The 24,641-nt window shown below is 38.5% G+C and overlaps 1 protein-coding gene across 2 annotated transcripts in view; it reads right to left on the reverse strand.

Annotated features, from left to right (window-relative positions):
- The window catches only part of MID1 (midline 1), a gene marked incomplete at both ends in the record, with an annotated part of 91,821 nt that overhangs the window by 54,642 nt on the left and 12,538 nt on the right, over nt 1–24,641 (reverse strand). The window contains one exon of one of the 2 annotated variants that reach the window (XM_082278429.1): nt 6,760–6,843. The exons of the other annotated variant lie outside the window; for it this stretch is intronic. Within the exon in view, the coding sequence (XP_082134555.1) occupies nt 6,760–6,843 (84 nt within the window). The remainder of the gene's footprint in view (nt 1–6,759; nt 6,844–24,641) is intronic. 2 annotated transcript variants of the gene reach the window in all.

The following is a 24,641-nucleotide window of genomic DNA, read 5'->3' on the forward strand; positions in this document are numbered from 1 at the left end:
TGTGGTATGTCTTCACTGTATGACACTAGCTGCTGGGTGCTTTTCAAAGTAAATAGAAATATGGTATATTTCATCTTGCAGAGTTCCCTAAAGGTAACCTCAGAAATGTCTTAGGTACAAACGAAATTTGTACATCAAAAATGTTTTTGAGACTCAGGGTCAAACAACTAGCATGAAATCAAATATGAATGAAAGAAAGAAAAGGGAAATGAAAGAAAAGGGAATCAGTAGAAGCAATGGATTTCACAACTTGGTGATTTTCTCTAAGGAAACACTGTATTTTAGCAAAACAGCTGTTAACCCTGACAGCTGCAGAAGGCCCCACGGATCCTGTGGACAAGGAGCTGGCCATGTGCTCTCACAGCAAAGGTGGCTGTTGTTGCCTTGAAGGTGTTTAAATGATGAAGATGTTGCACAAACGGGCTGTGAGGTTCTATTCTTGAAGACAGTCAAAACAGTTAGTCACTAGGCAACCTGTCTGCATTGTGAAAGGTGCTGCTGACTAGAAAACTTCCAGACGTCTCTTCCAAAATCAATTATTCTCTAACTCTATAATTGAGACACTTATTTTTATAAATCATAAATGTTACTGAAATTCTGAAAATCTATAGATAATTAGTTGAGCCATAAATAATTTTTATATAAAGAACTTAATGAAATATATTTTTAGAAGCTAAGTTTATCATATATTACTAATATATGATCATCATTATAGTAGATAAGTGACAATGTTTTATACATTTGACTGCACTATTCAAAATACGTTGTAAACCATGAGAGCATAATATGGATATATAGATTTTTCCATTAACTTAATTTAATCTATTCTTTGAATTTTTATCTTCTGCAGGATATCAAGCTCCAGTGAATAAAATTATTTTTGGGTAGTTACAGTTACAGAAACAGCACACTTTTTCTGCTCTGCCTGGAATCTTTAACAAAGAATAAGACTGTAATTTATTAAGGGATGTTTTCTGTTTTCAGTGCACTTGTGGGAGATAAAAAAACAGAACAGGAATTGCAAGGCATCTTCAGCCTTACCTATTTCATGTACTCGACTGAACAGAGAAATCTGATTTATTTTCCTCCATTCAGAGTTGGCTGAGGACTTCAACCATGGGTGGAAAAACTGCCACTCTTTTTTCAGGACTTAGTCTGCCAGCACATGGCATCAGACAGTTGTGGCTCAGTGCTCCTGCACTGAGCTAACAGGGATGAAAGTTTCAAAGAGCTTTAAATTAAAAGCACATTAATGGAGGGACAGACTCAGACCTGCTTTTAACTGCCTTTAACATTTACTTGCTTGATATGAAAGCTGTAGGGCAAAAGGAAGATAAAGCCTTAAAATGTGTGTGGATTACTCTACATAGGAGTACAAAAGCAACTGACTGAATTTAGTCCTTTACAGTGTTAGAAAACTGTAAAGAGAGAACCACCTACATGAATTACAATGCTTATATAAAACTTATGCCTACTTCTCAGTTTTCCCTGAACAGCCTGGCTGCCCTGGTTTTCTCTGCCCCATTAAACTGTGCGCTTTTTTTTCACAGTCAAAAATGTTACTTAACTGAAGTGAAATCCTTAAATCTTTTAAGGGTATACAGTATGGGTCTCCTAATTAGGACATCCTATAGAAACACAATTTAAAAAAAAAAAACTGAAGAAAGGGGAAAGAAATACTACATCATACTCTGTACTGAAATAATGCCCCAATTAAATAAAAATGTAAGCTAAAATTTGCATGCTCTTCATTTTTCCCTAGAGGTCTTGCATAAGGCTAAATGCATTTTCAGTTTAGTTTCCCAGATTTAAAAAAAATTGTGTGCTATTGTGCATCAGAGCTGTAATTAGTCATTTTGATAGTAACAATGGATTTTTTAATTTCACACCAGGCTGATCATTACTTGAAACCATTTATTTCAGTTCAGCACATCCCCTGTTAATTGGAATGTTTTGCTAGTGGTGTGTTCCCATTAAGATACAGTCTTGTCATTATGGCCATTAGGTTTGACCTCTTCTCTTGAACTGAACCCAGGAAACAGCAGTCCGGAATCCATGCATACAGACAGCTGGATTCAGATACACTAACAGCTATCCTCTTGTTCCTCTGTGAGCTATAGGTGAAATAAAGGAATTAGTATGCAAAATGTTGCAGTCTCTCTTGCATGTCGTCAGATTCTGCAATTACTGTGGTCATACCTGGCCTTAGAAAGTGGAGAATTTATAATGTCTGCCTGCAGCAAGGTTTTAAAAGTAGAAGTTTTGCTATAAACAAAAGGGCTAAATCCAGACATTAGTTGAATGTTAAGAATCGGATGATTTTGAGAGATGTAACTCAGTGCATAATTTATCCTCAGCTATTTAGAACATATTTCAGACTTTTTAAAGCTCTTACTCATATCAGCAGGGATTGTAGTTTCATCTGTGATTATGTGTATTTGACATTTCCCATTATTAGATCCTTATTTCACATACTGCAATGTGAAACTTGAGTTATATCAGATTAAATTTTCCAGTTGCAGTATTTCCTTGGCCTGATTTAATTTAATTTTTATTTTTGTAGAAATGTCAGATAAAACCACCAGCTAATTTCACAAAACAAGTTATAGAAAATGTGCTGCCATCAATGATAAAGTCTTGCTCTGCTGCTTCAGTGCTTTGAAAGCTGGACTTAAATTTAGCAGGAGATATTTTTGTGCCAGGTATTTGCCTTTCTGCCTTTAGTCTTTCCAAATTTAGACGAGGTCTGAAAAAAACTGTACATCACAGTTTTGCAACTAAGAATTCTGAAGACTGTCAACACCAGGTGAGCTCCAGACTCCCAGCTGACAGACGGGATGTGTACTATAATGGTACAGGTCAGGGCTACTCAAACTCCACTAAAATATCCTTGTAATGACTTCTCCCACCTGATGACCTAAGTCAGGGTCATATTCCAGATCTAAAAGCAGAGAGAGTTTGTCTCACCTGTGCCCCCAGTTCCCCTCCCTTGGGAGCACACTTGTTAATGCAGAGAAGTTCAACTGAAAATTGAAATTATACAAGCACCATAAGTTAGAAACAGAGAAAGGAATATGACACATACATGGAACTAAGTAGGTTAGCAATAGATAAAAAATGCTTCTGGTGAGGCTAGATTGGAAGGAGGTGCAGGGAAGAAATGGGGATGGATAACTAGAAAAGTGAGCAGTCACTATGAAAAAGGGTGTTGAGACTGGAAGCCTCTCTGGAAGTACAACCAGAAAAGAGCCTCAACTGAGAGGGCAAAATAGTAATGTAGATACTGGAAATGATAACCTCAGGAATGAAAAAGGGGAAGAGATGGTGGAAAGATAAGGTGATTGGAAGAAGAAACAGCAAAAAAGGACCAAGGAAAAGTCAGCAGAGTGGGATGAGAATATACAAATGGGAATTACTGTGTTGGGTAAGCAGCTGGGAAAATACAGCCTTGCAGGGTAGAACCACTAGGACAAGCGACCAGGGAGGGCAGAGCCCTGAGTAGAACAGTGGTCTGTGGGATGGCAGGGGCTTACCGAATATAGCTGAGCATCCATGGAAGTCGGAGCAGTCTGGGAACCAAAGGAAAAGGTTCAGAATAAATACAGATGTAGAAGCAGGGAAATACTAATCTCGGGACATGGATGCTGAGCCTGTACAACTGGAAAAGGATTTGAGCAGACAAGGAGACTGAGACTGGGTGTCAGCAAAGAGGAAGATCAAGTCTAGGGAAGGGAGATGGGAGTCAGAAATTAGACTCCATCAGAGGAAAAGGCCTCTAGGTGAATAATTTTGCAGGACTTTGTGTGGTTTTATTTAACAGGGAAAAAAGTCAGCACCAGATATCTTTCTAATAAATCTCAAATGATCCCTATGATATCAGCTATATTTTCCCATTTAGTATAACATTTCCATCTGCCAGCACATGTGTAATCATATATTACAACAGAATCACATAAATGAGACCAACAGAGACAACAGGTCTCTCACCAGAGAGTCTGGTTTTATTATCCCTCACAAATCTTTTTTGTGACCTTGGGAATACTTCTTACATGCAAAATGTGAGAAGTAAAAACCAGAAATGGTCCAATGGTAGTCTTTGGAAATGCTGCTCTTTTGTAGGCACTTAAAAAGGCAAAAATCAAAGGATCCTTTACTCTTCTAAAATATCAACTTGTGATTTCTATGAGTTTTTCCATCAATTTGATTTAGATAGGATTTCACCCTTTCATTGTTTGTAAAGGAAACTGAAATAAAGCACTTGTTCTCCCAATCCTACTTTTAATCAACAAAAGACTTCAATGTTAATGTGGTTATTTGGGTTTTCATTCCATACCTCAGTGTAAGGATCAAGAATTTGGTCTCTTTAATAGGTTTTTTTTTTCTTTTCTGACATTACCAATCAAAGAAGACGTTAAAGTAGTTTCATTTCCCACAATACAATCATTTAACAAAATGTGTTTTCTCACTTTCATGGTTTAACCCCAGCTGTCAGCTAAGTACCAGCAGCCAGGTTGGCCAGGACCTCAAGAATCATGTGGCTCAAACGTTCTTGGCAAAAGCACAGTCTAGACAAGATGGTCCAGCACCCTGACCTGCAGAATCTTAAAACCGTACAACACTGGGGAGTCCAACACCACTACCCTGAGGAGATTATTCCAGTCACTGATTGTGAAAAATTTTCCTTTCGTGTCTAATCAGAATCTCCCCAGTAGTAACTTGGACCCATTACCTCTCATTTTTCCATGGGACTCCTCGTAAAAAGAAGTCTCTATCCTCTTTGTAAACACCTTTGAAATACTGAAACATGATGATAAGGTCTCCCCTAAGCCTTCTTTTCAGAAGGCTTAACAAACCCACTTAGCTGGAGTGAAATCCTTAATTCATTTGAGGATATAGAGTATGGGTCTCCTAATTAGTACATCTCAATTTGAAAAAAAACTGGAGAAAGAGTAAAGAAAGTCCTTGTTTTAGGCTAAGCACTACTTAGCAACAACAAGTCATCAACATGTTCTCAACATTATTCTCACACTAAATCCAAAATTTAGCACTGTCCCAGTCTGACTCTGCCAGCTGGCTTTAGAGATATTTTTGTATTTAACACTTGTCATATGTAAAAGGTGAAATGTTCTCCTCCAATACTTGTATTCACTGCTAGCCGTTTCTCTTACCCTGCTAGATATTGCTGTTTGTTCAAGGAATAAGTCACTGTCTGGAATAAAAACTGTTTTTGAAAATAAAATTCATATGCCTGACTTAACCTGCACAGAGAAATCCCAGCAAATCCCAATTCCCTTGTGAAAAAAATACTTAAGCATAACAAGATTTACCACTTCTTGAAAAGATTCTGGAAATGGCATAGGGCAAAATCAGCATGCTTTTAAAAGCAACAGGTTTACTCTGTTACTTTCTTATTAGTCTTAAGGAAGAAACATTCCTGACTTTTAACATCCAGAAAAGAAAAAAATGAAGAAATCACGATGAGAGCTGCACTATTTTGAGCACAGGCTGGCATAAGAAAAACCCCTACAGAGCAAGTTTTTCACATAAGTTTTTCTTGACTTTTATTCCCAGGAGTGATGTTTATTCTATGGCCTTTGCCACTTCACATCACTGAATATTTCAGTTCTTTCATCTATAAAAGAAAGTAAAAAGTAACGTTGGCCTAACTCTCTTTCATGACACAATGCAAAACTGGCCTCAGGCAGTACCCAGAGGCCTTCCACAGCCACCCTTCATGCACTGGTACTTGCTGGTTTTCATGGGGTGGCAACAGGCACTACAAATGTCCTGACAGATTTACATGTTAATTCTCCCCATTGACTGAGACTGGTTACAAGTGTTACAACAACACTGAACATGAGGAGTCCTGTAGTCTCTAGTATGATACTGTCACTTACTGTCTGCAATGACAAGGCCAGTTTAAGAAATATGGGTTTTCCCTCCCCACTACTCTAATCCTGCGGCACTCTGTGCAGCTACGCTGTCAGCCAGGTGTGGGTTAAACCTCTGGAACAAAGTAGGGAATAATAATTATTCTTTAAAAGCATGTATAAAAAAACCATTTTGCAACATCTCCACAGACAGTTGTAGCAGAAAAACCGAGGAGCTGATGAGCTGTGACAGAGCGGGAAGAGCGAGCTGCTGAAGGGTCAGAAATTGCCAGGCGGTCTCCATGCCAAGGGCAACATCTTGTGGATTCACTAAAAAGTAATCTTGACTCACTAAGTCCCTTTAGCACTTTAAAATACACTTACATAGATCACTATTTTCACTGATGTTGTGATATTAAAAGGAGAGAGAAATTTACTAACAAAAAATGAAAAGTCAGCATCTGATACTACATGTGATGCTAAAAAAGAAAGGGAGGGAATAGAGCAACTGTACGACTGCTGCCAGTTTTCAGGAAATCTCATGCCAAGGTGTGTGATCATCTCTTTGGTCAAACATTATTCAATTTGCAAAACAGCCAGTTGATTCCAGATGCAAATTAATGTTACTTATTCATTAAATCTGATAATTCAATGACATTCTATTTACGTATTTTGAACTGGCATGACAATTTCTGCTATGAATGCCTGTCTTCCCTTCTATTTTAAAGTTATGTATGTGGCCAAAAGGTTTGCTCTACTTCAAATTACAAAACCAATGCTCTCATTTACTGGCACCTCTTATTTCACATGACCACTGGGAATGTATTCATTATGGGATGAGTATAAATTTCTGTTCAGGAAACTGAATTATTAATGCAGGTTTCCTTACCTGGCCTGCCATGGCACTACAGAGTGATACTGCCACAGCTCCTGAATTCTCAGCAAGTTCTGGACTCCAGGGTGGAGTTATTTCCTTGGTGAGAAAGAAATGAATTGATACAGAGAGAGTTGATGGCATCCTCGTATCTTTTATTTACGGTAGATGCAATTTTAAAGAGAGGAATTAGATGGCAAAGTCAGTGTGTGGTATGTGAATCAGAGGCTGGTTCTCAAATTCCAGAAAAGACTGCCTCATATAAAAACCCAGAATGTTTTTCAAAGTAGAGGAAGGACTCTGTTTAAACTCTTATCTCCAGACAGAGAATAACTCTTAGCTTTATCTGCCTTACCTTTTTTTTTTTTCTTTTTTGGCAGCTAGTGACTTAATTTCAAACGTTATTAAAATAACTTAAGAACATGCCATTGTTGAAAGGATCATTATTGCTCTCACCCTTTCATCAGCACTACAGCATGTGGGGGCATATGGCCAAGTACATCAAAATATAAATCCTACTGAAAACAAATCCTTCTCCAAGGTGCGTGATCGTAACAGCCAGCACCAGTGAGGAGGTGGATAACAAGCTATCATGAAGCAAGTAGTGAAACAGAACTATCTCTCCTATTAATGAGGTTTCAAATTACCTGAAATTACTCACAAAACTTCTCTAAGTGACATTTTCCTCAGAAGTTTCTAGAGCCTACACTATTTTCTTTAGGCTTATGACTGTTGAAAGTCTTGCAACCCCTCTGAAAATTAAGCAACTTTTTCTTGGAGATGTTAATGATTAGTTTTTCCAGATGCCGTGGATTTGAAGGATTTTCAAGGCATGGATTAAACAACCAAAAAACCCAAACAAAACAAACCCAAAAACTAAAACTCCATTGGAAAAAATAAAGGGTAAGTTAAATCTCAGGTAGTCACAAGTATTTTATTTGCATGGTATTATAGTTCATTTATTTTTCTGGATGAGCAAACTACAACTGTAGAATGGTGGGTATCCTCAGAACACCTGTGTCACGAAGTACTGGGTCATTCAGAAAAATTCAGAATCCACAGAATATTTTAAACAATTGCTCCCTGGAAAAAATGGGTCCAACTAACTGTGTAGAGTTGTACTGGTGAAAGAGGGAAGAGGAGGGAGTGAAAATGTAGGTTTTCTAGCATTCTAGAGGGAGATAGTATATTGTGGATAGTGAAGAAAAGCCTTGTTTCCAACAGGGTTTCATTTAAATTCATCCTTCTAACTTTCATTTGACTGCCTATAATGCCTCCATGCAACTTTCTTCCACATCTACAATAGTTGCAAACTGAATGTCTAACTTCAAAGAAACAGAGACAGAAGTTAGATAGGCCAAAGTCGTATGAATTTCATTAAAATTTCTTGCTGAATGGGGAGTGAGAGCTCTGTTACTGATCCTGTTGAGGAGGAAACCCATGGTATGAATTGAGCTGACTCAGGGCCTGCTGAAGCATCCATGTACCCTGGACACATCCCCTGTGCTGCCCAGCTGCTTTCCCAGCTGTTAGCCTGTGCAAAGGAAGAGGTATTGAGGGAATCCATACATGTTCAAGAAAGTATAGCAAGGAAGGAAAACTGAACCCATGGAGCATGAGAAGAAACTGGGTTTACTCAGAGCTGTAATTGAGGCACAAGCTGCTCTGCTCATAGCTTTGTTGGTCCTGCTGTCCATACAGCTGAATTTGTAAAGCACTTGCCACTTTTCCAGAGACTCCAGCCTAGACTGGAGCTGGATGATGAACACCAGGAAAGGAGCTGATTTCTGGCCACAGGAAAAATAAAAGCAAAGAATAAATTCTTGTCTAAATTCCTGAGCATCAACTGCTCTGAAGGCAGAAAGGGTGGTATTGACCCCAGCTGGAAAGTGCTACAGTAAATACTGGTTGTATCCCAAAAATACTGCAGGGTACGACTACAAACAATTGCCTAGCACACCAAAATACCTGTGATACTGTATGCTATACATTATTACCAGGCATACTACATTGCAATGCTGCAATATACTACTGCAGAATCACTAGGTGCAACAGGATAAGTAAAAGCACAGTTTATGGCCTGGAAAGGATTACAGACAAGTATTACAGTGAATGCAGCTTTGCATTCTTAGCACATTTTTTGTACTAGCACAATTTCACACTCATATTTGCAATATTTGTGTGCCTGTCAATTTGGGAAAAGAGTCTAGATTAATGACAAAAGTCTGAATTGTCAAAACAACACAGTTAGATCTATGAACTGGCACATTTCGTTTAAGCACTTTTAAAGGAGGTTCACAAGAACTGTTCTATCCTAGAGAGCTGTTCCTTAGCTAATTCATTTAGAAGTATAATGCCAAGCACTCAGTTAATTCATCAAACCTTGGTAGGGAGACTTTGCCATTTGGGATGATAGTGCCCCATTTTTACATTGCAGGTGGAAAAGAGAGCCTTTTTCTCACCTCCTGGAATGGTTCAGAGGACTTAGGCTGGAATTCATCAAACTGCATAAGCATATGCTCACTCTTAAATTCCTTCGTAATTATGAGGACTGTTACTCAACACCAGGAATCCAGATGAACTACACCACTCTACAACATGCCAAATCCAAACAATAAGCATACAAAGTAAATAAATAGACAGGTAATCAATTAATATGGTAATTATCACAGATAAAAAAGGACAAAAAACTACATTTTGAGCCTGCTAAAACCTCTTTCCTTCCTCAGTGCATGAGACATTTATCTGTAAATAAAATGTCATTAGTGAATAACTGTGAAGTTAAAAGAAGTTTGTAGTAATTGAAAGCAGAGCTGAGCACTGAAATACTCTCTCCAGGGATACTTATTCAAATACTGCCTTGTTTAAATGTTAGAGACTTTAGGCTAAAACACAAATAGTGATAATTATCCATAGTCCACAGATGACTAATTGATTACTGATGAGTGATAGTTGGCTAAAATTAAACTAATTTATCAACTTTGTATATAAATATTACAGAGCATGCTTTTAAAACCATAATTCATGATTAGAAAACTGTCCCAAATGTTTATAAGCCAAAAAACCATGAAACCAACATTTAGAATTTTTCCCTGAAGTTTTTAATTGTTACTATATTGTTATACAGTGGATCCAAAACTGAAATTAGTCATTAATTTTGAAATACCTGTGATAAATCAATCCATTTATAAGAAAATTAAGTGATACTGCATTTTTTCCTCTCTCTCCTGCTACAGAGTGGTGTCCCACATCAAAGTCTGCTTTGCTAGATATTGTATCAATATAAGACAAAAATGCAGTTCTGGCCCAAAAGTAGCTAAACATTTCAAGCAAAGAGCCTAGCATTAAATGATCAAAAATTGATACCACCTTTTATTAGCATAATTTTTTAATTCCTTGACATATGACATTCTGAAAAAGCAAAAATTCAGACTTCACTACTTTGGAAGTGCTGTCTCTGAGCCTGAAGTGACCTTGCCCTGAAACAGATCATTGCTCTAGGTTAGAGGATTAAATATGAGAAATGGATATTTATTTGGAAAATGGCAGCACTGAGACAATGACAAGATCAAGGAAGATGCAGCAGCAAAGTATCACCAAGTAGGCTGTTCAAAGGAACCAGGGGAAGCTGAAATTCAGGGAACATCAAAACAGGAGGATACTAAAGTAAAATGGCTGAAACAATATCCGGGACACACAATTTCGACATTAGTTCCTTGGACAATGAGGAACAAAATGAGCCAAGGATTAAATTCATGAGGAGTAGGAGCCTATATTGGGAACGATGTGTATAGACAAGCAAGAACTTGAGCATAAGAGCAGCTGTATGAGAAAAAGAAAGGTTAAAAATATGAGAAAATTCAACCTGTCTGAAAACACTGTTCTTTTGAATAACATACATATTCATACACAGACATAGGTATACAAAAATATATCTACCTGCGCATGGATGTATGTACACAGACACACACACAAACTTGTCAGTGTCAGGTCAAAAATATCTGGACAAAATGAAAAAAACCTCTGTGGATGTCCCATTCTGTGGATGCCCCATCCCTGCAAATGTTCAAGGCCAGGTTGGACGGGGATCTAATGGGAGGCATTCCTGCCCATGGTGGGGTCGGGGGGTTAGGTCCTTTCAAACTCAAGCCCCATGAATGCAGATTGTTCAGCCCATGTGACTGCCTGATTTTCTGCAAATTGCATCAATTTTAAATTTTGTTTCAAGCTATGTTTGTTTCTCCCCAGCTCTTTTGCCTTCAGACCTTGTTCCTGACTGATCTCAACGGCAATAAGCTAAAGCCAAGCATGCTGATGAGAAGTACAGCCTGAGCATACAGAATGCTGAGATATGACTCTCAGAGAGAGATGTCAAGCCTCCCAAATGTCATTAAAGGTCATAGTGTCAAAAATTTTAAAAATTAGTTTCTTAGATGCACATTCTCTGAGGGGAAGTCTTAAACAGTGGTAGACAGATGGGGACAAGGTAACAGTTGTCATTGTTGAGGAAGGAAGCCTATGTGGTTTAAAGAACAAAAAAAAGTGTGGGAGCACAGGGATGCAAATGTGTATGAGGGAAACCACAGTTGGCTGAATGTATTCTAGAAAAAAATGAATGAAAGTTGTAGAGCTTTATAAGAATGATGGTAGAAAGGTAGCTGAATTAACTGAATACACTGGTCAGAAACTTCATGCGATAAGCGAATAGTAGACTTTAGCTTTTACATTTTCTATGGCCCCAAGATGAATCTTTTAACACAGCTACATGTACAAGGAGCTATGCTTGCTTTCCTGAATTGCAGAGCAATTTTCTTATCAGGTATGGATATATTAGTGTGAGATATCCAAGTTCTAGCTGTGATTTCAATGTTTATAAATGGTTATAGATTGAGCACATAGTGTACAGAACATATACTTGAACTTTGACATCCCCTATTATTGATTTGAACAAGTTTCCTTCAATGTCAATTAAAAGTTCACCCATAATAGGAGCATGCAGCTCCTATCATAGTATTTCACAAAATCGCCCCTTATATATATATTCACTTACAGAAACAGTTGTGAACTTCCAACACAGAGTTCTCCCTAATCTTTACTGAAGAATACAAAAGTTAATCTGGTTCCCCTTTTCTCTTTCTCTCAAGCAATTTTTGGCTTTCTGCAGAAATTTTCTTAAAAATGGACCATACCTGGAGAAAAAAAAATGTTACTAGCAACATACAAAAAAACCCCAGCAATAGAAAGTTCATATTCAAATTTCTAGTTGTCCCGGCTTCCAGTCCCATAGAGAATCCTATCAGCTTGATATCTATAGATGTCTATAATAACAGTACTGTAAAGATAGGTAGGCTTCACCTTTGGACTCTTCTTTGCAGCACAGATTGGAATGCATTAATTAGGAAAAAAGAAATCAACTGAAAAACCACAAGTTGTCTCTATTTGAAAGCTACACTGGAATGGAAATTGAATCTTTGTGACCTAATACTGTGTTTAAGTGACAGGAGATTCAGTTGCTGGTTCTGAAATGATGAAAAACTGCTGAAGTGAATTGCAATATTAAAAGTGGATCTGTGCCCAGGCATTAGATTATATTTCATTTAAAGTTTTTGGGGGTTGCTTTGTTTTTGCAAGTTGAGAAATGGAATAATAGAAGATAATTAATTGAATATTAAGAGTAAGAATGGCAGGAGAGTATCCAATTTTACTTCATTCAGTCTTAGCTTTGTTTTAAGAAGAGAAAAGTAATTAAATAATGAATTCCTCATATAAATAATAACTGTTTCCAATGCTTATCTCATGTACTCTATGAAAATAGAAGAATGCAAAATTACTATCATTATCTCCTGATGTTTTTGGCTCTTGATCAAAGATAAACCTAATCTGCTCTGCCTGTGCCCTATATTGAGATTTTCTACATGAGTTTCACTGCAGCATTCATCACTTGTAAACTTTCAGGTTGCTCGTTTTGTTCTAGTAAGGAATAATGCTTTGTCAAACTTATAAGATATTTCTATCTAACATAATTAAAAATGAAACATTTTTTCAGCTTTCCTGCTTGAAATAAACGCTGAACCCTTTGGACTAAAATAGGTGATCCAAATCTGAAACCTACGTAAGAATTCAGAAAATTTTCTTCATTTACTTGAGGCAGCATTGTTTACTAGATAGAATATGAACACAATACTTGACAGAAGAAAACATCCTTGGGTTCCATCTCAAGATTTGGCAATGACCGTGGGTGAGACAAACACAATGCTTTCTGCTTTAAACGAAGGGTGCAGTCACAAAAACCGTGGGAGTAGATAGGGTTTTGAAGTGCTTCAAGGACAGAGCACAGCAGAAGTAATGAAAGAACGTTTGTGGTGGTTCTGCAGTGTCACGCTGCTTTCGCTTCACCCTGTGGTTTTCTTTCAAGTTCCAACAAAGATGTTTCATGTTGCTTAAGTTTTGCTAGCACCTTAATTCAAAAGTTTAGATAGAGAATCTAGCTTTAAAAGATCAGAAAAAAGTCAAGAAATCATGGCTGTAGCTGTCATGATGTTCAAAGTAATTTTCACTCCCCAAAATTCTTCAAGAGTAATGCCAACCTAGTGGCTGAAAGAGTTGATTTTCAGGTACAATCCACTGAGCAATACAAAACCTGTATGATCTCTGTGTTCTCTGCTGGAAACTTTGATGGTGACTTACAGAAATACATAAAGTCACAACTTGAAGTAACAGGCTGCATCTCTGATTTTCAGGTCGTTTATAAATTTGAGATGTGCTGCGCTCCTACTTTGCAAGGATGACTTACAAGACAACAGTGCTACCCATAGTACTTTAAAGGGAACCTGGTCCAGACAATTATTGACTCAATAATTTTTCATTAAAACTTAGGATACCAAGAAATTTAAACACCAAAAAACCAGACGCTTGTCTTTTTAATTTTTCACATGAATCTGTCCTCCTTAATGCAGCCCTATACTTAAAAGGGTATGTTCTTTTCTTCCTAACAAGTTTGGACAAACAAGTAAGTTTGTCATGTGGAAGAAAATATGCCAAACAGAAAGGCTTGCTTTCAGTTTGTTGTTTTTTGTACCGTGGTAAAAAGTGCTGGTTGGAGGCATTCCTGAAAAATACTGTTGTTCAACAATTCTGTTTAGCACTTTGAAATGGCATCCCTGGACTTTATCCCATTACTCCTCATAAGAGTGATCCTTACTCCTGCAAATAGTACAGCTGGACAGAGAAACAGATCACTATTTACCATACATTTCCATTACATAGGGCTGATAAACCATATTGTTTTTAACTATTCATGCCTCTTCCTTCTTAAAAGCTTTGAGATAACATGTTCATTCTCTAAAAGTTCCATTCCAAATGGTACCACAAAATGAAGGATAATGTTTATTTGCACGCAGCATGCACTGAATTGCAGTGATCTCTTCTAGGTAGGAGTTGCATCCCAGTTATCCCACCTTGTGGGATAGGGTCAGGTTATCCATAAGTGCTGAAGAAACAGCTTCCCATTATCCCTAGCCTAGGGCAACAAACAGATAAATATCACAAATTATCCAGTGCATGTTTGAAAGAAGTTTATTTTTTGAATATATAACCTTTTTTTCATGGTGTCTTGAATTAACTTTAATTCTGATAGTTTTCACACTGTACAAGTGCAGTATAAAATGACATGCGAATTAGTTGTGAATCTATCAAACCTATCAAAAATTACTGCTATTAAACATCTATCTTTCAGGGTCTAAAAGCAAAGGTCTTCTACATCACATGAATGATGTACACAGGATCACAGAGGGCTTTGGATTGGAAAGAACCTTGTTGCAGCCTCCCTGCCATGGGCAGGGACATCTTCCAATAGACCATGTTGCTCAAAGCCCTGTCCAACCTGGCCTTGAACACTTCCAGCAATGCAGCATCCAGAATTTCTGTGGGCAACATCTTCCAGTTTCTCATCAACCTCATACAAAAGATTTTTTTTCCTAATATCTAAGCTAAACCTACTCTCAGTTTAAAGCCATTTCCCTTTGTCTTATCACTACACACCCTGGTAAAAAGTTCCTCTCCAGCTTTCCTGTTGGCTCCCTTTAGGTACTGGAAGGCTGATGCAAGGTCTACCCAGAGCCTTCTCTTCTCCAGGATGAACAGCCCCAGTTCTCTCACCCTGTCTGCAGAGTTGAGATGCTCCAGCCCTCTGACCATTTTTGTGATCCCCTCTAGACCCACTCCAGCTGCTCCTGGCTGGTACCAGTGTGAAACAACAGCAGCAGGTAATAGTCAGTGGGTTGTATGAGGGTTGGCAGTCTGTCAGTGATGCCTGTGACGCAAGCCCCTCATAAGCAACACCTCTCTCTTGAGCACACGGGTGCCTCCCTCCATACCTGGCAGAAGAGTCACCCACTGCTATCACCAGTCCCCTTTTCTCTGCACAGGTTGTTACACAGGGAGCAGATGGAGCTGCCTTATTTAGTTCCAGCAACAATCCTGATCTGACAGGTGTTTACTCTCCAGAGCAGTGAAGTGGTTCTGTGAGGGCACCTCAGCCTTCAGGGGAAGTCTCTTCCTCCTGCAGGTTCTTGTCTGTTCAAGCTTCCATTCTTCTGCATTACTGCTCCCCTCCCTCTGTGTGTGCTGGTAGTGGAGCTTTTGCCTGTTTGTCCATGAGCTGTGGGTCCCCTGCAGACTGTGCTTGGAACCAGTTCCCTAACTCCTTCTCAGTGTCCCTAACTCCTTCTCAGTGTCCCTAACTCCTTCTCAGTGTCCCTGACATTGTGACATTTTTTGTAGCTCAGTCACCAACCTCTTAAGCACAGGATACAGACACTGCAATGTCCATTAAAAATTGATGATAAAAACTAGATGGTACTTTGTAAGAGGTTGCAGCCAGAGTAGAAAAATCTGCTTCCCTAAACATAACCCACAGTATTTACAGTAAGATTTAATTTGGTGATTCTGGATAATATTTTTTAAGTTAAGAAACATAATTTGAAAGTTTCTCATTGGATGTCATATCTATATTCCCTGAGCTCTTCAGCCAATTTCAGAGATGTAAACACCTTTCATACCTAAAGGTACCTTACAGACTGAAATATGTCTGAGTTGAGCTAGATGTCTCCTGCTGTACTCTTAGGGCCAAAACAGCACAAGAAGTGTGGTACTATCACTTTAGACTTGACTTTAGACTTAACCTACAGAGGCAGGTTTCTATGGTGTAATGTTAAGTCATTCACTATAGGCTCATTGAGTTCTGAGGTCTCTTGCAAACAAAGCTGTCAAATTGCAAAGGTGCTTTGTGAAATCACCTATTGTACATCAGACACCAAACTGAGACTGGTGTTCATCCTCTGCCAAGTTCTCAGACATGAACAGCTCATGTTTAACCTCACTAAAGACCCTTTTTTTTTGACAGCAGAATGAGAGCTGCAACAGACTGCAGATTATCATTGAAAGTAAAAGGTTTACAAAACTTGTATTAGACATTAATGCTAGCCTGGGGGTCTTTAGCTCTTGGGTGACATGAAAAAAATACAGCAAATACACAAAACCATTTTACATAATGACAGTCCCATGTCTTGTAAGCAGTCATTCTGCTAAAGGGCAAGTTCCTGCTCCCATTTAAGTGAACAGCACAATTTCCATGAATAAAACTGGGGCCTTCACACAGCTTTTATTTACCTTTTCTTTTCTTACATATTTTCTCATCTGATTTTCATTCTTTCCTCTCTTTCTCTCTTTTATATTTTTTACAAATTAACTGAGCAAAATAGAAGTCCTGAAATACTTTTAAATTACAGTAAAACAAGACCTTTCACTAATTAATTTGTATGTTTATAAGCAGCCCTTCATTTCAGACAAATAGCAAATTTTAATTCTCAGAGACACCAACAACAGGACCATGAAACCTGATGTTTTCCAGATAAAACGTCAATAAATAACTAACAGGCCCACCAAATATCTGCCTCAGAAGCATCTTACCATTATATCTTATTATATCTTATTATTAAGCATCTGTGTTAGAACCAGGATTTTCTGAAGCACAGCAATTACTGTCTTTTCACATTAAGTTTGTAAACAAAAACTGCATTAGGGTACTCAAAAGAAATGTAATTATATACTGTAAAACTTAAAGTAGTTGAGTAGCTTTATCTTAACTCAGAAGGAAAGAATACTGTCTCAGAAGGGGAAAAAAAAAAGAGTTTTAAAGAGACATCAATTCCTGTTCTTTAAAGCAGTCTCTAACTACATTGTGTCTGTTATAACTCAGCGACCAGATATCATAAGTCATTCCAGAAATCCAAATTCCTACTGAAATAGTGTTACATGAATTGGAAGTATTAGCAGAAAGACAGGATGTATTTGCCAACTATTTTCAGCATAACTTGGTAGGCTACTAGTTTATGCATGAAATAAAAAGAAGAATGAAATGGAGAAATAAAGAATGAAATGAAGATCAAACACACAAAATCCTAGTGACAGAACTCCTTGCCCCACACACCAATATGCTTGCAGGGCATTTATATAAGCTTTAAATATTCACTAGAAGTATTTCCTCAACAGGGCCAGTTTTTCTAGTGAAGCAACAACACAGTGTTAAGTTGGTCAGCAAAAGTAAAATGGACCACTTTTACTGTGCAAAAACCTCTTTGCAGTTACAAAGTTGGTGGTGTTTTTTTTCCCATCTATGTCTATTGTAATATGGACAATCCAGGGGGTCAGGAGCTTAGGTTACATAGAAGAGCTGTTTCTAGGCAAGATTTCCTGATGTAAAAGCTGTGAACACTGGCTGTATATTCAATAAAAGTGAAATATTGAAGGTGCATAGTATTTCTGGGGCTGCAAAGGCCTTGTGGGCACTGTGTAACCTTTGCCAGGGACATTCTGAAGGCTTATTACACAGTTGAAACTGAATATATAATATAGTTCATGTTCAGGAAGGCTGGGATGTCCTGACAGCACCAGAATTCTTGTGCACAGGTGAAGAGCAGCATGCACATGCCCGGGTAGTGATTGCTGGAAGTCCCAAAGATGTTTAGGGTTCCAGATGAAGAGCGGCCAAATTAGAAGCATGTGAGCCATTAGTTAACATCTGGAAATCCTGGCCTTTAAAATTTGCACAATCCAAGACAGGACTCACCTCAGAAAACCTGAGTATATGGAAGCTTTTTATTACAAACTTGTCAGGGCTTAGAATGTGAAAAAGACCTCATGATCATGAATGCTGATGAACTTCAGTTAGCCAGAATCAGGGAACCACAGTAGGTTCCTGAGCCCTTCTCACCCGCGAAGTCTGGCTGAGCAGAATGGACAAGGCTAATAGAAAACATTCTCATGATCTGATGCAGAGTTGATGCAGGAAAAGTGCATTATTAGTATACGAGCTAAATTCAGATGAAAAGCTGAGTAAAAACTAGTCCTGTAGCTTGCTCATCAGTGAGAAATTCCACTTACCCTAGTAAGGTGTTGTTTTGCAGAAATGGATAAATGCCATCCATTACCTATTAGAGTATCAGTATCTCAGGAAAAGTGTTAACTTACAATGGAATGGACCCCTGGGTAACACATAAAAGCTATTGAATACAAAATTTGAAATTTCCCATTCTAACTTTATTCTGTCATCAAAATTTTGCCGCTGTAAATTTCAACTTAAATAAAAAAAAAAAAAAAAAAATAGAAAATAACATTTTAGATGGGAGTCCTTGCAGAAATTAAGCTCCATTGCTTCTCAGAAGGAGAGGTTCATTATGATAGTAGTTAAGTTTAAAATAAGAGAAATCAACCAAAAATTTGAACTGATCAGAAACACAACTTTTTTCTGATATTGCTTATTTTGTCTTGCTTATTATCTGGATAATTTTAATTCCCAGGACTTCACTCTATGGTCTGTTGTTCAGACCTCTAGGCTTCTGGATTTTAGCTACAATCAATGGGAGAGCACAGAGGAGAGAAGCACTCTTTTGGCATTTGGCATGTCCTAAAGCGATCAAAAATCAGTGGTTGGGAATCAGCCCTTTCCCAAGGCATCACAGTACTTACTGCCATTTCTTGATTGTTCTGAAAACCTTGGCATCCAAAAATCTTCCTCTCCTCTGCCATGTTGGGGGACTTGGTATTGTGTTCCACAGGACTTGGCAGCGTCTCTCCTGGTCCCTTCTGCCGTTTAACCGCATGCTGCCCTGCGGTGTCCGAATCAGACACACATCAGGCTTCATGGTACACTGCCAGTGGAGAAGCCTTTGAGCAATTCAGGTCTTTTTTAGTGTGTGGTTCACAAACCACAGAAGCCCTTCAGAGCTCTGAGGCTGAAATAATGCTTACAGGGATGAGCTTCTAATAGCGTTTCCTAACGCCTGTAGTACAAACCAGGCAACAGCAGCCATGTGTTTCAGTAAAGAAAACCTGCCTTACCTGAACTAATGTAACATTGCCGTATTGCTGGTGGTACGCAAAACAAGAACGAGCAAGTATTTCCTTCTTCTTTCTCCAATTGCTATTAATTTGTAGTGCCAAAATGTAGAATCCAATGATCAGAGGGATAACTCAAGCAAACAATAAAAAAGCTGACAGAACAGCACAAAGTTATTTTCTGCAAACTCTGTGGAAGCTTCTGAGCCTGAGATTTAACCTCAGGATTTGCAAAGCTACACAAAAATGATTTAAATAGCCCTGTTTAAGGAAGTTGGCCCACTAGTGCTGTGACTAAATTACATTTGGTCAGTTGATTAAAGACAAAGTTATCCAGAAATGACTGGATTTCAGGACCACAAAAATCCAGCCACAACAGCTGGGTTGGAACAGGCCAAACTTTGACCATTGTGCTTTAGTAATAAGTGTCCTGGTTAATGAATGTCAGCAGCTGGGATCAGATGGAACACAAGCAAAGGCAAGCTGTGGATGTGAGGAAACAAAGATGGAATGTTGCAAAGACATTACAAGGATCAAAACTGGACTGGCTACAAATCCCAAACCAGGCTGCAAGAACAAAAGAGCATTTTAATGGGTGGAAATTATTTGTAATATATTATTCTCCTCACATAATAAAGAGGAAATCTCTTTTTTCCCTTTTACTGTTGTCTTATATATTGGATTGAAACACTTCCTTCTGGTCCTCTCTGCCAAATCTCAGTATCAGAGGAAATATCAGCTCACTATTGTTACTATATAAATTAGTTGAACTTCATCTAAGACCAGTCTGTAGATCTACTGTGCCAAAAAGGAAAAAAAAAAGGTATTCTCTTAACTTACTACATCTCTCTTTTAAATAAACCTGCACAGAAAATGAGATTCATTTGGAAAATGTAAAGGACTATAGAGAGCTGAATAAGGCAGTACGTAGTAAGCAGCCTCTGCAGGTGTCCAAGCTCCACATAGGCCAGACATACTCACTGTCATACTGAATATTACCTGATTCTGCACTACGTAAGGCTGTGATTGTAATTGATTTTCTGGGTCAGCAGCCAAACTGAAATACTGGAAGCAAAAAGTGGCTGTTTCTTTGGACTGAGAAAAGAACAAACTTGACCTGGGGTTCCCATTTCTCTGGGAGAGAATGAACATCCAGGCTCTATGGACAACCAAGCAGGAGGGCAAAGCTGGCCAACGATGCCCCTCCTGTTAAAGCTGTGTCAGCAGCAGCGTGAGTGCCAAGGCTGTTTTCTGCCAGGGACTTTGTGGGCCAAAGTAGCCAAGACAGCAGGCTGAGAACCCCAGAGCCCATCACCTCTGGCTGGCTGGGCCCAAGAGATGGGGCCAGAAAAAAGAAGAGAGCGCTCCAAATTTCCTCCAACTTTCTCCTCAAAAACATTGTCCTTTTGTAGAGGGTGGTGTTGTTTCTAAGACCCTCATGCTGAGATTAAATCCAAATTCCATAATCCCTGAGTTAGCGGGTAAAACGGGTTAACACGGTTAGAGTTTATCTCCATGCTACTTTTTCCTTACCTCAAACAAATTCTGCCCTTCTACTAAAAAGTGGAAACAGCTTTAGGTTCAAAACTCCATTTGTGATGAATTTGCAGTCACTAAAAATGTTACCCAACTCTATTGACTAAATTGCAGGATAAAGCAAGTCTGATCCTTCCATTAAGCTCAAGATTATGCCAACATTTTCTCAGTGACTTTACAGAGCTTTACAGCAGCCAAATAACCTGACCAAAAAGGCCAAAGCTGAAGTCATCAACAAGTAATGTGAAAAAAAACCACAGTGAAGTTGTTCAGCAACTGCTACAACGTTTTTGGGTATGGCACAGGATAGAGGCACTTAATTGTCTCCAGCAACAATGAAGGTATTGCATATGAAACCCAGGATAACTGTTAAGCTTATTGTGAGCTGAAACAACTTGGCAACAAATTATTTCAGCCTCTCACTAAGATTGCCAGCAATCTGTCATTTGACAAACCTCTAAGAAGACATGAATATTTGTTTTTCTAGATCTCAGACAGCTTTGGGTTTGCAAAGCTACATAAACAAATGAAACTCATGAAATCCATGACGAATCCACAAATCCCACCCTGCCTATTTCTCTTTAACTTCCCTTTGTGGCAGTTCAAATTCAGAAGACATCAGTCTGTTGCTAGAGTAGATTTAAGTTTCTGGAACACTTACCTGAGGTCAAATGTTAGCTCTAATAACTGTTTTCTATTTCCATACAAAAGAATGTTTACTGGTCAATACTGAGCAACAGAAGGATACAGCAGGCTCATTCTTTCTTCAAGACTCGTAATACAGTTTTTCTCCAAGTATATACATATAATAGGGATTCCCATCTAACTTTGAACCCTTTCCTCTTAGTATTTTTAATATTCTTTCCACACGAAGTTGTAAAGTTAAAGTTCTGTGAACTTTACTGTTGAATGTGTTAATCTTTAATCTCAACATTTGATCTCTACACTTTTCTTTCTTTCTTTAGCAAATTATTTATTTTGGTTTTCATCAAAACTTTGAAATTCCTCTGTTTGTCCCCTCCCCCAAGCCCCTTTTTCAATTACATCTCCTGGCAGCTGCTGCTTCTGCAGATTTGCCAGTAACTGCTATGCACTAAGGAATAAAAAGGAAAAAAAAGGCGGAAAAAAAAAAAAAGAAGGAAAAAGAAAAGAAAAAAAAAAAAAAGAAAGATAATTTGAAGGACTCTGTTGGCTTCATCTGAATCAGCTGTCCCTGAGCTGAAGCATTAGGTAACTACTCTGGAGACACGTAATGTTAAATATTGATGGATATCCGATTATGAAGCCATATAATGTTCATAATAATGAACAGTCATATTGGAAACACAGCCCCAGGAGAGTTGCCTAGCATATAAAGGAACACAAACATTGTTGTTAAACAAAAGTATGCTCTAAGCTGCAATATTTTATGTAAGCTTAATTAGAATGGGCATACTAAGGTTTATTAACATAAACCTTAGGCTTATTAAACATAAACCAAAGGCTCAGATTTGGCCCAAATGCAAATTCCTCTCTCTTGAAATTAGAATTTAATTTGTGGTCACTTTTAAAACAAATTAGAAATACAACCTGCTTTCTTCTGAGACTGGGTGACCCTGGTTTTAGTTTTACAGTTTTGTAATCAAGAAACTGATTGTAGAAGTCACTTCATCACAACTCTCAGCACTTTAGTGGCAGTTTGTTTGATCTCGAATGGCCTTAGCAAATACAATGATGTGTTCATCAGAGAAGTTTTTACAGATGTGGAGTTGTTCTCCATGTGCCAGCCTGGATCCTGGCAGCTCTGGGGAATTCACCATGTGAGAGGCCAGCATCACTGCTTTCCCCCAGATGGAGGAGGTGGTTGCAGTTACAGCCAAGCATCCACACACGCCCTGACAGAAGAGGGGGGGCAATGTTTTTGTAAGGGAGCAGGCAGGGAGAAGGAGTCAGCTTGGGGCATGAGGCCCCAGAGTTACCCTTGCCTGATCAGGGTTGTGACTCTTCTGACCCTGATGGTGGCAAAGCTGTGGCTCCTGCAGGCTCCCTGTGGTGGAGCCTCTTTCCTTGTTGACCTTGTCACTGCAGAGAGTGGTGGGGAATTTTTCTGATGTAACATACTCAAGTTTTCTCATCCTGTCCTCCGCTCGCTATCCCAACAGGCTTTCCTGCATGGCTTGGATTAGCCTTAAGTTCTTGTGGTTTCTTGTTTCAGATTTTGGTCTGGCCATTTGTCATCCTGGTTCTGTTTCTCCTCTCTCTGTTCTTAGAGTGACAGAACACAGGATCACCTCTTTGGATAAGATTATAAATGCTTCGCTGTCGAATTGCCAATAATGAGTCCCTGCCAAATTTATACTCTAAAATTCCCCAAGCAGCAATTTAATTACATTATTTTGGATACGGCACCATAGCAGCTGCATTCATTTGATGAGGATTCATTATGGTTTATGGTGAAAACAATGGCAAATTAGCTCTGGTGTGTTTTGGAATTTGCTCTTTATTTAGTTTAGAATAGCTCTGTTTCAGTGAGCATGACTCCCAAGCCCATTTGATCCTGCAGTCTGTGAGAAAGTGGGAAAGCTCTGACAAAAGTTTTTAAAAGTCAGATATATCTACACCTGTTGCAGCTCAGCTGTTGAACTCCTGCTGGTTTGTGGTTAAAAGGGAATTAACAGAGTTCCATTCTACTGTATTTCAAAGAATATTACAGGAATATTTCCAGTCATATGTATAAATCAAAATAAATACATAAATAACAAATCCTCAGTCTTGCCCATATTTTTCATGGATTAATCTTTTCTGCAGAAAAGTATTATATCCCTACCAGAAATCTAGTATGGGTTCTCAAGGAAATCGAAACCAAATGACTACTACAACTATTTCCAAGCTCAAACTTTAAGCCAGCTTTGTGAAATATTTGTTTAATTTTTCTTAACTCTCCAGAGGATTTATAGTAAGTTAGGGGGTGACATGAAGCCTAATCATATGGCAAAATTCACAGCTGGGGTGTAAAAAACCTCCTAAGATAAAATTTGTTCTCCTACCACTATTCTAAACAAAAGCCACAGCTTCACACTAGAAGCTTTTGCCAGAATGCCAGCATCCTGTGAGGGGCATAACTTCTGCAGGGAATTTTTGTACTGAAAAAAGTCTTACTATAGACAGTTATAGTACCACATTTGTATCTCTAGTTTATTTTGATTTGTCTATCAATACTGGTAATTTTAATGATAAAAATAATTTTTGGCCACTTAAAAAACACAATGAAAAAGAAAGTTTCTGTTTTCAGCTTTCCTCAAATTCTGTCATGTTTGTATATCTTAAACAGTCCATGGTGATGAAGAGAACAACCCTTAACAGCTGCACATAGAGAAGTTGCTGTACCCCCTTTTGTTATACTCACTTAAGGGCTATAGTTGGAATTGCTTCTCCTTCCTTAGGATAATATTTAAAGTTCATTCAATCACTTTCCTTCCTGTCTTAATCTGTCAGATCCTTGTCTTTACTTTGTGCCAGAACCAGACTAAGTCTGACCCATCACTGCATAATTTCAACTTGCTAGACATCCAGGAAATTATTCAGTTACTATGCAGAGTGGTTTTTTTAGTTGCTCTTGAGAGCTGGCATAGCTAGGGTGGGATTGAACAGACATGGCATAGTGCTGAGGACGAGGTAGGGAAGAACTGCTACAGGAAAGGGAAAATGGTGGATGCACAGAAACCAGCCATTAAATTGTTATTTCTGCTGGGGAATTGTATTTAAGGAACCTAATCTATGCATCTACTATCAGCATCTGGGGCGGAGTACACTTGTGGAGTCCATGGAGACTGCTGGGTGCCTAAAGAGGGAGAAAATGGAGCAGACTCAGTGGTCCCACCTCAGGCATGCCTGCACCACTGTGCTATTAGAGATGCTCACAGCCAGCAAAAAACGTAGAGAGGGTTGCACAACTACTGAAGCTGCTCCAGTGGGATGACAGCAGC

The sequence above is a fragment of the Coloeus monedula genome (assembly GCF_965178545.1).
Source record: "Coloeus monedula genome assembly, chromosome: 3".
Taxonomy (NCBI): Eukaryota; Metazoa; Chordata; class Aves; order Passeriformes; family Corvidae; genus Coloeus; species Coloeus monedula.